This window comes from Elephantulus edwardii, unplaced genomic scaffold (assembly GCF_000299155.1).
Source record: "Elephantulus edwardii isolate Elephantulus edwardi_28Jun2011 unplaced genomic scaffold, EleEdw1.0 scaffold00010, whole genome shotgun sequence".
NCBI lineage: Eukaryota > Metazoa > Chordata > Mammalia > Macroscelidea > Macroscelididae > Elephantulus > Elephantulus edwardii.
The window spans coordinates 22808959-22821881 of NW_006399760.1; the positions used below are offsets into that span (position 1 = coordinate 22808959).

At 36.6% G+C, this 12923-nt stretch overlaps 1 protein-coding gene across 1 annotated transcript in view; it reads left to right on the forward strand.

Moving 5' to 3' along the window:
* The window catches only part of RIF1 (RAP1 interacting factor homolog (yeast)), a 52802-nt gene that overhangs the window by 19004 nt on the left and 20875 nt on the right, over positions 1-12923 (forward strand). The window contains exons 16-20 of the mRNA XM_006880816.1: positions 5463-5536; positions 5736-5916; positions 8171-8278; positions 8643-8792; positions 12704-12803. Coding sequence (XP_006880878.1) covers positions 5463-5536; positions 5736-5916; positions 8171-8278; positions 8643-8792; positions 12704-12803 — 613 coding nt within the window. The remainder of the gene's footprint in view (positions 1-5462; positions 5537-5735; positions 5917-8170; positions 8279-8642; positions 8793-12703; positions 12804-12923) is intronic.

Sequence of the window (12923 nt, forward strand, 5' to 3'; positions counted from 1 at the left end):
CTAGGAAGTAAGATTAGGCATTGACTTCTAAAATAATAGTTCTTCAACACCTGTGAACAATAGAGGAAAATAGGTAGATACAGTATTAGAAGTAGAGACCAGATGAAAGTTTACTAAAAAATGAGATGCAGCTGCAGACATCCACTATTGAATGTGGAATGTGCAAAGTATGAATACAGGAAAACTGGGCATGATTTTAAAAAATGAAAAGGAAAGCATAGACATAGGTATTAGTGAGCTGAGATGGACTGGAAGTGACACTTTGAATTGGACAGTCATAGCTACTGTGTCCTCATGAGCACAATCAAGTGCTCTGGGACTCTCATTCTTCTCAGTGTCAGCCAAAACTTGTCATAATCCACATAGTCAAATGCCTTTGCATAGTCAATAAAGCACAACTGGTATTCCTTACAGCAAGGATCCATCTCACATCAGCAATGATATTCCTGGTCATATGGCCTCTTCCAAATCCTACCTGAACTTGCGGCAATTCCCTATCTATGGACCGTTCCAGTCGTTTTTGAATGATCTTTAGCAGTATATCACTAGCATGTGATATCAGTGATACTGTTTGATAATTTCCACTTTCAGTTGGATCACCCTTCTTGGGAATAGGAACAAATAATTGGCCAGACAGCTGCTGATTGTGCTCATGAGGAACCTGTATCTGGACTGGGAGACTGTTGTGCAAACAGAGCAGGGGAGCACTGAATGGTTTGGAATTGGGAAGGGAGTTCATCAGGAATGTATTTTGTCTCCATACCTGTTCAGTCTATATGCTGAGCAAATTATCTGAGAAACTGGACTCTGAAGAGGTATATGGCATCAGGATTGGAGGAACACTCATCCGTAACCTGCGTTAAGCAGATGACACAATCTTGCTGAAAGTGAGGATTTGAAGCACTTGTTGCAGAAGATCAAGGAACGCAGCCTTCAGTATAGATTGTGTCTCAATATAAGGAAAACAAAGATTCTTACTACTGGACCAATAGCTGTGTCACAATGGATGAAGAGGAAATTGAAACGGTCAACAGCTTTGTCTTGCTTGGATCCACAATTAACACCCTTAGTACGAATAATCAGGAAATAAGGAGATGCATTGCACTGGGAAAATCTGCAGTAGGGAGCGTTCTAAATTACTGAGTAGTGATTAAGTTTGAAGACTAAGGTACATCTGATTCAGGCCACAGTCTTTCCAGTTACTAGCTATGCATCAGAGATCTGGACAGTGAAAAAGAATTGATGCCTTTGAGCTTTGGTGTTGGAGAAGAGCACTGAACATTCCATGGATGGCCAAGAGAATGAATAGATAAGTCTTGGAGAGGGTGCAGCCAGATGCTCTTTGGAGGCAAGACTGATGAGGCTTTACCTAATATACATTGGACATATTGATAAGGAGATGCTATTCCTTGGAGAGGAAAAGGAGGAGGGTCGGTGAAGGAGAGGAAGACCCTCAACCAAGTGGATTGAAAAGGTGGCTGCTGCAATGCAATGGGCTCTTGTGTGTCAGGAAGTCTGAGGATGGTGCTGGATAGGACTAGTTTCAGATATTTGTTCACAAGGTCACTAGGAGTCGTGTTTGTATTCGACTCAATGGCACCTAACAGCAAAAACAAAAAACAAGCTACTGTGTTGGAGAGCACTGTGGCTTAGTGGTAAGGAGTTGCATTGGCAACTCAAAGATGTGCAGTTCAAATCTACCAGCTGCTCCTCAGGAGACTGATGGGCAGTCTCCTCCCAAGTGATTAAACTGCTTCTGAAAACCCACTGGAGGGTCACCTATGGGTCAGTTGGTATATAGCAATAATCTATTACTTCTGTTATGAAAAATTTAAGAATGATGTTGCATTCCTAGTTATAAAGACCATTTCAAGATCTATCATGAGCTATAATGCTGTGTGATAGGATATTATCCAAAGGCATACAGTGAAGACTGATTAATACAGATGTTATTCAAATATAGGCACCAGCCAAGTTAAAGCTAAAAATGAATTGATGAATTCTACCAATCTTTTGTAATCAGAAATGTATCAGTCATGTAGTTAGGATGCGTAAATAATTGGTGATTGGAATGCAAAAGTTGGAAACAAGGTAGAAGAAAAGGTACTTGGAAGAAGAAATGAGGCTAAATACCAAATGATAACATTTTGGTTTTTGAATCCAAATATGAAACAGATGGCTGCTTCGCACGTGGACTTCACCTAGTGCACAGGAATCACATTGACTGAATATGTGGAGAAGCTCCATTATGAGTAGTCAAAACTAGTCCACATGCTGACTTTGCAGTAGATGATCAGTTCTACTCATGGGCAAGGTCAAATCGAAGTTGAAAATGAAAAGTCCCACAAGAACCAGAATATGTATATGACCTTGGGTCTGTCTTAACCGGACTTAAAAAATTATCCCAAGAATAGTTTTTATACACTTAAAACTGATTCTTTCTAGAATTCTCTCCTAGAGATTTACAGCCTGAGAATACTGATGGAGAGTCACCATCAGGCCTGATAAGCTGAAATCGACTGTGATTATTAAATGATAAGCATGGCCTTGGAATAATGCAAAAAGTAGAATGTATAGAATGTAACAACGTAGAAAATTTTATAACGAAAATTTCATGTGAACCTATTTCTCTCTCTTAACCTCGACAGATAAATTATCCCTCAATCTTCAAGTTACCCAACAGTTATTATATATTTTTATGAACCTTGTTCTCTTCAGAAAGATAAAACCTCGTAATTATTTTTTTAAAAATAACAATTATAATAGTAAAAAGAACATCTAAAGGGAAAAAAACAAAACCTGATTAATGTGTTGTGGGGTAACATGAAAGGTACTATCCATGATTAAAGCAAAAGGTCATTAAACAGGGAAGAGAGACCAAAATGAATATCAGAAGATACTCTAGAGAATTAATGCTAAAGTCATTAAGAAACCAAAGAGCCTGGAGTTGGAGAATAAAAAGGGAAGAATTTGGTATTTCTGAAGTTGAAAGGACTGAAAAACAAAATCAGGCCTCAAGTTGCAATATTTACAGCTGCTTTGGACAGAATCTTGAATGGTCCAGGAAGCATTAAAGGAGGATGCAAGGAATTACCAGAGTCACCATAGTAAAAAGAATTAGTTAACAATGAAAAAAGTTCAAGAAGTTTCATATTAACAGAAGCGAATAGTAATAAAAATAGAAGTTTAAGCTGCATTGAGGGCATTGGTAAAAATAAGGCCCTTGGAATTGCTGAGAAAGAAAATGACCTGTTTGAACTAACAGATTCAACTTTTGATGTGCTGACCAGTCTGTTTCCAGCAAATTTGAAGCCATATTTGTTCTCATTCCCTAGAAAGATGATCAAAAAATTACCAAACAACATCCTTAATAACACATGCTAGAAAAAATTGAAGATCATCCAAAAACATTTTGCACAGTATGTTGACAAAAAACTTCAAGAAGTTCATGCTGAGTCTAGAAGAGGCTGTGGCACTAGGAATGTTATTACTGTTGACAGATGGATCCGGCCTGCAAGCAGAGAATACCATAAAAATGTCTTTGTGTTTTACTGATTATACAAAGGCATTTGACTGGATAATATCAAATTATGGCTAACATTGAGAAGAATGGGAATTTCAGAACACTAAATTATGCTTATACAAAATCTATACCTAGACCAAGAAACTAACTTGTTTCTTACCATTGATTCGGAACCTATGCATCCATGGGTTTTCAAAGGCAGTTTAATCACATGGGAGGAACTAGCCCATCTTTCTCCCATGGACCACCTGGTGAATTTAAATGTTATTTGAGAATTGCCACACAACTTCTTAACGCAACGTATTTTCCTAGTAGAGCAAGGGAATATTGTACGGTTTATAATCAGGAAAGGTGTGTGTCAGGGTTGTATTCTTTCTCCATACCTAATTGGTCTGTATGGTGAGCAAATCTTAGCTGGACTAATAAGTATGTGGCATCAGGATCTGAGGAGGATTCAACAACCTGCATTATGCAGATTGCACAGTCTTGCTTACTGTGAAAGATCAAGGACTATAGTTTTCAATATAGAAATCATTGCAACATCAAAAAAACAAATCCTTATTTCTAGGCAAGTAAGCAACATCTTAAATGGAGAAAAGAATTGCTGAAATTATCAGTGATTTCATGTTACTTGATTTACAAGCAACACTCATGATACCTGTAGCCAGGAGATTATGATACATTTGGTGTCAGGCAAGTCTGCTGTAAGGGTCCTCTCCAGACTAATGAGAATTGATGGCAGTTTGAAGACGAAGGTGCACCTGATTGAGAACTGGACAGTGAATAATGATGACAGAAGTGATGCCATTGAATTATATAGGAGAAGAGGACTGAATGTTCCATAGACTTCCAAAAGAACAAACATTAGTTGGTGAAAGTGCAGTCATGCTCCTTTGAGGCAGGGGTGGTGAAGCTTCGTTTTACGTATTTTGGGCATATAGTTAGGAGAGCTTATTGCTTGGAAAAGTGGGTCAGTGAAAAAGAGGAAGATGTTCAAAGTGAGGTAACTACAACAGTGGCTCCAGTGTGTTGGGTTAAGTTTAGGGAAAGTGATTATATATTGTGAAATAAGTGTAACTATTTGTAGGAAGTAGGTTTTATGCGTTCAGTTTTTTTTCCTGAGATTTTTAATGAACGTTTATAAAGAAGTTAAATTTACTTTCATTCATTGTTGCACATTTTCCTCCCTGTCCCCATCCCCCAAAGTTCATTTTTTTTTTAAATAGTTCTTTCATTTTTAATACAGATGTCTGTCCTCCCCTCCTTACCCCCCCCCCAACTTTAATATTCAGCTCTTATTCTGGACTTCTGTCATGTCAATAATACCTAATCATATATTCCTTTTATACAGTTCTCTTCCTTATCTGTTTCAGTGCCATGTATATTATTTGTCCCCTCTTCTTAGTTTCCTCCCAACCCCCATGTCAGTGGCATTATGCAGTATTTTTCCATTTGTGACTGAGATATTTCACTCAGCGTAATGTCCTCCACGGTCACCCATATTGTATAATATTTCATGAGTCTTGCTTTTCAATGCTGCATAGTATTCCTTGTGTGAATATACCATAGCTGCTCTATCCGTGCGTTTGTTGATGTATACTTAGGTTGTTTCCAACTCTTTGTTATTGTGAACAAAGCAGCAATAGAGATGCGTGTGCATTCTGCATTCAATTTTCAATTAATAGCCTTTTAATATCTAATCTTTATTTTACATGTATAAAAATTTTGTATTATAATAGAAAAAGCTTTTTATTTTGTGTGTGTGTGTGTGTGTGTGTGTGTGTGTGTGTGTGTGTTTGATGGAGATAAATTTGCTATGATACTGATTGTGCCAAAACAGATTTTTGTAGGCTAACAGAATTATGTATCTCACTTAATTGTTTGTAGGAAAAAAAGTACTATTTGTTGTGAGAAGATTGACTGTGTTTTCTGTCTTTAGGGAACTCCAGCTCTGTTTTTAATTCAGCTGATTTTCAACAATAGTCTGTTACAATGTGGTACATCAAATGAAAGGTAAGCATTTTTAATTAATTTATTTCTGTAGTTTATCTTTGAAAGGATGTTAATGATTTTTTTTTATTCTATGTTGTTGTTACTCTTTTTCTAAAGTAAGACATGGAGTTCATCATATCTTATTTTTTTGTCAGTTACTTTTATTTTGTTGTTTGCCAGACATTTCAAGGTTAATGTGTTAAATATTTTTTCCCCCCAGTTTCTTTGTCAATATGGAAACACTTGTAGTTTGTGTTCTTTCTGGTCCAGCTTCACCACTAGCATTCAGTGACTCTGTTTTAAATGCTATTAATCAAAATGCAAAGCATTTGGAAAACAAGGAGCATCTCTGGAGAATGTGGAGTATCATTGTTAATCCACTAACTGAATTGATTAATCAGGTATGATATAATAATATCTGTGTTTCTCCCAAAATTGTGTGTCAGAATATCTGGGTAAAATGAATAAATGTTGTTAGGTGCCATCATGCTAAATATGACTCATCGCGACCCTAAACCCTGTCCTTTGTCTGGTGTCGACATCCTCATCTGTGATACAGTTGAGCCATTCCTGCAGTCACTGTGTCAATCCATCTCCTCAGAGGTCTTTCTCTCACTAACCCTTCACCCTTCCAAGCATGATGTCCCTCTCCACGGACATGCCCAAAGTATGTGTAAGAAAGATAGGCCTTCAGGGAGCTGTCTGGCTTCAGTTTTTCCAGGACACATCTGTTCCTTTGGCAGTCCATGGAGTATTCAGTACTTGTCTCCAGCACCACAACTCAAAGGCATTAATTCTTCTGTCATCCTTAATTGTTCAGCTCTCATGCATAGGAAGTGATTGGAAAAAAAATTAGGCACACCCTAATCTTTACACTGACATCATTGCTATGAAGCGGTCCCTGAGAGTGGGGCCCAACATGATATATCTTCTGATTTCCTGACTGCTGGGACCAAGGGGTTTTGTGGATCCAAGTAAGATGAAGGTGTTGAGTATTTTAGTCTTCTTTTTAGTCTATAATGATGTTGCCTATTAGCTCAGTGGTGAGGATTTTTTTTCTTCTTTATATTGAAAGACAATAATGACAGCAGTATTTCTTGATTTACTGCATCAAGCAAAGTTATAGCATCTGCATAAAGCTAGTTGTTGATTCCTCAGCTTTTTCATGTATGTATAGATTTCTTATAAGTATGCTTAAGTGTGTTCTGGAATACTCATTCTTCTTTAGTGATAGCCATTGTTATTGTCTCCACAGTCAAATGCCTTTGCATAATTAATAAAGCATAGACATTCTTCTAGTATTCTCTACTTTTAGCCAGATCCATCTGATCAGCAATAATATCCTTGGTGCCACAGCCTCTTCTAAATCAAGTTTGAGCTTTTGGCAATTCTTTGTCAATGTACTGTTCTAGCTATTTTTGGTCAGTCTCCAGCAATATTTTATTTGTATGTGATACTGATGCTATTGCTTGATAATTTCTGCATTCTCTTAGATCACCTTTCTTTGGAATGAGAACAAACAGGGATCTCTTTCAGTCAGTCAGCCTGGCATCTGTCCTCCAGATTTCCTGGCATACACTGATAAGTACATCCACAGCTGCATCTATCTGTCACTTGAAACATGTCAGTATTCCTTTGATTGCTGGTGCTTTAATTTTTGCAAATGCCTTCAATGCAGATTGAACCTCTTCCTTTATTACCTTTGACTCTTGTTCATAGCATACTTTCTGAAATACTTTCACGTAAAGTTCTTTTTGGTTTAGTGACTGTATTTCTTTCATCTTCTTTTGATGCTTCTGGATTGTTCAAGATTTTATCCCCCCATGTTTCCATATTGTAACTTGCAGCTTGAATTTTTTTTCAGTTCTTTGAGCAACTTCTTTGTTTTTTATTCTGACTCAAGCTGAATAGAAAAGCTCTAAATTTTTTTTTCTTTTAGGATTGGTAACTCTTTCTACTATTGGAATTACTTGGTTTTTTGTTTGGAGTTTTAAGTATTATGTTTGTGGAAACAGATAACCATTTGTCTCCAGTAGTGAATATGTAACCAGAATGGTCACAGAAGTTTCCTATCTTTATCTTGGATTCTTTCAGTAATTGTACTAATGGGGAATAATGATGGCCATCTTGACAAGTTAATAGATTCTCAGTAGTTTCCTGGCCAACATGTTGTTGTTATGTACTTTTAAGTAGCTTCCAACTCATAGTTTGGTGATTAACTCAAAGACATGCCATTTTTCTAAATAAGGACTCTTGAGAGTTGACTAATTCTCAGATTTAAACTCTTAGAAAAGTGGTCATATTAGAAAGCTGTAGAGCACTAGTATAATCACTTCTGGTGGTTTCTCAACTGCTTTTTTATTAAATGGAAATATTCTTTAGGCTAGTTCTTTAACTTACAAATAAAATTTTAAAAGATAACACAGTCCTTGTCAAGCCTTCAGAAGCTATTAAACCCATTTTACTGGGGCAAGAAGTTTGAGTTTTACTTTCCTAAACATGTTTGAAGTGTATCAGAGGCCAATTTTTTTAAACCATTGACTGCTATTCTCTTTCTGGTAAAAAGATTTTGGATTTGTTTCTGAGTTTCTTTTCAGGATTTAGTGTTAGAATTTTACGCTGGGCTGCCTAATTTTATTGTTTTTCTTATTTCAGACCAATGAAGTGAATCAGGGTGATGCCTTAGAACACAATTTTAGTGCCATCTATAGTGCATTGACTTTACCAATAAACCATGTATTTTCTGTGCAGAAGTTTCCAGTGGTAAGGCATTGTTGAATTTATTTTTGGATAATTTGCCTTTTTCTTAAAATATTTTGCCTTTTATAATGAGATTTTATATATTTTATATAAAGTAAGTCTTTGTTATAACTGAGTTACTAGATTATGGATAAACAAAAGAAAAAGAAATGTGACTTCTCTGGTAACTTTATATTTTTTGCTTTTATAAACTTTCAGTTAAAACTGAGAATATTGTCAGCTTAGTTCAACTCTGTGATACCTAAAATGCTTTCAGAAGCATTAATGATAAGCTTCAGTATTTGATGCATAGGTTTGTGTTTGTATATGATGTGTACACACACACACATATATACATATATTTGTATGTTATTTTTTTGTTCTGTAGGCCACCATGAAGACTTTACTTAGAACTTGGTCAGAATTATACCGCACATTTTCTCGTTGTGCTGCTTTGGTGGCAACTGCAGAAGAGAATTTGTGCTGTGAAGAACTTTGTTCTAAGATACTGTCCAGTCTGAATGAAGAAGACTTTTCAGTGAGTTTTCTGTCATTCAAACTTCTTATATTTAAGGCGGGTTTTGGGGTTTTGTTGTTTGGTGGTTTTTTAAAAAGAAAATGGAGATAGAAGTAATAATGCTTTTAATTTATTTATAAGTAGTTAAATGCCTTCATTACCTTTTATTGCAGAAATGGAACAAGTTGGTTTTTCTCACAATGTGGAAGCTAAATGTTGACATTTTTTTAAAAAGTTGAGGTTTTGCTATTTTTAGATTCCTACTTTGTTGGTTATCCAGACATTCCTAGGCGTTTGTGACACATAGTCCTCATCATATCTGTTCCTCTTGTATGTCTCTTTACTTTCTTGTTGTTATAATACAGAAGTGACTATATTTAGGAACAGCATCACTAAATATGACCTATTAATATCACAAAGAAAATTTCCTTTCCCATCAAGTTCAAAACCACAATTCAGGGCACCAGGAATTCATAAATATTTGTAGGACAGTTTAGGTTGTGGAGAGGACTGATTTAATCTGATAAGTTAATATATAAAGCCATGTAGTGTGAAATAATTTTATCCTTCTCTAGGTACATATATTCAGGCCCATTAACAGTGAGACTCTTACTACTTTAATTATTGTGTATCTGCTCAGATTGTACCATTCTACATTAATACAAAAACCCTTGCTATTGTGTAGACTCATGATCCTGTGTCTGTCAGATCTTTATTTTCTGTTTTACACAACTAATAAAGCACCTATTTCAATAAAGCTAATAGCATAAATTTTGGTATTTATGTGCATGTATCATAAATGAAGGCATGAAAAACATGCAGCTATTAAATCTTGTGTGTTTTCTTTTCGTTAATGATGGTTTGCCCTGAAGTTACAGTCGGTTTCTGAATTTATCCTTGGTGCGTTATTGTATTTCATAACAGGTGCTTTTTACTTGAATTTGAAAGTAGAATGTGTGATTTTTAAAAGTTTGCTTGTTTAGAAATTAACATTCTGAGTTCCTTTTTGGTCTCTTTTCAATGAAAAGAGCAACTGTTGACTTTTGTGCAAATACAGTAAAGAAACTCTTGAAATTAAATTAGTCACAAAAATGTTGAAGTTTTGTGTGTGTATGCAGTGTATCATAAATGAAGAACAGGAAACGTTATTCAAAAGATATGAAAGAAATGGAAAAGAGTGAATGTCAGAAAAGTATTCATCAAGGTACAACAATTTCAAGAAGTAGCTTATAAACAAGAACCAGTGCTATTGAAGGTAGAAGCACAAGCTACACTGAAGTCATTGCCAAAAAAGCAAGGCTCCAGGTGATGGAATACTGATTGAAAAGACTCAGCAGACAACTAGTGTTTACTCACCTATGATGAAATTTGGAAGACAGCTAACTGGGCATCCAAGTAGAAGAGTTCTGTATTTGTGTCTATTCTCAAGAAGAATCCTACTTGGTGCAAAAATTGTAGAACAATCATTAATGTTGTTGTTTGTTGTTAAGTGCCGTTGAGTCGCAGGTGACTCATAGCGACCCTATGAAGGAGAGTCACCAACGCTTGGGTGCCTTTTATCCTCTCTCCAGGTTCATAGGGTTTCCGGAGGCAAGCTATTATGAAGTGGATGCCACTCCTCCTTCCACGCTTGTTTAATCAGGGAGCTCCACCCCACTCTCAGTCCACATTGGGTAGCCAACCATTAACGCATTTGACACATCCATGCCACAGTGTTCAGCCTCACAGCAACCACAAGTGACCGCAGGACGGCAACTTGTACACCAGGGCTATACGACTAGAGGAATGTCTGAACAAAAACAATGAAAGACTGGCCTGAGGGCCACAAATTAAAAGTCACCCATCTTTGTCTTGGTCACATCATTTTCTCTTCACTGGGCTAGCTGCTCTCGCGCACGCTCTCTCCTCTCTCTCTCTCGCTCGCTCGCTCGCTCGCTCTCTCTCTCTCTCTCTCTCTCTCTCCCCCCTTCTCTCTCCCCTTCTCTCTCTCTCTCTCTCTCTCTCTCTCCCCTTCTCTCTCCCCTTCTCTCTCTCTCTCTCTCTGTTGATGTTATTGTTAAGTGCCGTTACGTTGCAGGCCAACCATTAACGCATTTGACACACCAGTGTCACGGTGTTCAGCCTCACAGCAACCAAAAGTGAACGCGGTACGGCAACTTGTACACCAGGGCTATACGACCTAGAGAAATCTTACTGAAGATAATTAAAAAATTTGTGGAGTAGCACATTGTCAGAAACTACCAGAAGTGAAAGTCAGATGTGGAATAAGGAATATTATTACTGATGTCAGATGAGTCTTGGCTGAAAGCAGAATACCAGAAAGATGTTAACTACTTGTTTTATAAAGTATACAAAGACTTTCATTAGTGTGGATCATACTAATTATGGATAATATTTCCTGGATGGGAATTAATCATCCTTATGCAGAACCTGACCTAGACCAAGAATCAGTCACTTGAACACCATACTGGTGTGCTCTTTCAGGAGAGGTTCCATATTTGTGGTAGAGTATCAGTGAAAAAGATTATCTTTATTGATGTGATTGACAGAGTGGCTAGAACAGTGGGTTTCAAATAAGATGATTTTTAGCATAGCAGAACACCAGGCAGTGTTGAGTCAGAACTAACTTGATTGAACCTAGCATGACTCATGTTATAAAAGTTCTGTTTACACTATTTGTGTGTGCAGAAGAAATATGGACACTCTCATCCTGTGTGAATTTACTGCTTCTGAAAACCTGCTGGAGGGTCATCTTTGGATTGGTTTTCACTCAGTACATAACAGCAGTATTAAGTGTGTATTATATTGTGAAAATATTTTTAATATTGTCAGAATTACCAAAATACTTCACATGGGTTAGAAAAAGTGGCAACTGCGCTTGGTTGCCACACATCTTCAACTTCTAAAAAATAGTAGTAGTAGCAGCTTTGAAATACAATGAAGGGAGGTTTGCCTCTACTATTAACATGATATGTATAATTCTAGAATCTCCTTGCCATCAAGCTAGAACAGACTTTGGAGTGACTCTCCGTCAGGTTTTTGAGAGACATTTAAATTACACAAAAGTCTACTCATCTTTCTTCCTTGAAGTGGCTGGTGGATTTGAACCACAAGAGATTTACCACCTTTGGTTAGCAGTGCAACTCTATGGACTTAGCCACTAATTTGTTTTTATTGTTAGGTGTCCTCAACTGGAATACACCTACAGCTCATAGTGACTCTGAATAACAGATCTGAACCTTGTTCTATCCTGTGCCATCTTCATCATCTGTGACATTCATGAGCCCATTTCTGTAGTCACCACATCATTCTAGGTTGTTGAAGGCTGTCCTCTCTTGTGCCAGCATTCCACCCTTTCAAAGCATGATGTCATTTTCCAGAGAATATTGTTAAGTGCCATTAAGTATCCCATATAGCAACCCAGTGAACAGAAGATCTGAACCATGTCCTATCTTATTCGATCCTTATTTCTGATACAATTGATCACATTGTCAGTCCCTGTTGAGGATCTTCCTTTCACTAACCCCTCCACCTTTCCAACCATGATGTCCTATTCAAAAGAATAGTCTCTCATAACAACATGCCCAAAGTACAAGACAAACTCATGTTTCCTTTTGTCTATACTGCAAATAGTAATGGATTTTTACTTTTCTAATTCTATAAACTAATGATTATGTAATTTTAAAATTGTATAATTTTGTATGTAAAAGAAATTAGGGACCTGTTCTTTCTAGTCTTAATATGTTGCTTGATGTACTGAATCTTACTGTTTTTTAAATGTTTAACCATTTAAGTGTTAACAGAAAAATATGCTCTATATATTAATATGTGGTGGTGCAAGTGTATTAGTATTGTTTACAAGGTTTGCATATATAACTATACCAGTGTTACTTTGAAAAGTTTCTAAATATGATACTTAATGTTTTCCCTAGAATTTATTGTTTTTGGATAGACTCATTCACGTCATGACTGTAATGGTCGATTGCATTGACTATTCACCATATAATATTAAATATCAGCCTAAAGTTAAATGTAAGTATTTTTTTGCTTATACTTACCCATCCCATATTACTTCATTAAGTGTGATTGTCCCAGAATTTGTTCCATTGCCTTTCCCCATATCACTTAGCTTGCTTTTGATCTTTGTAAAGT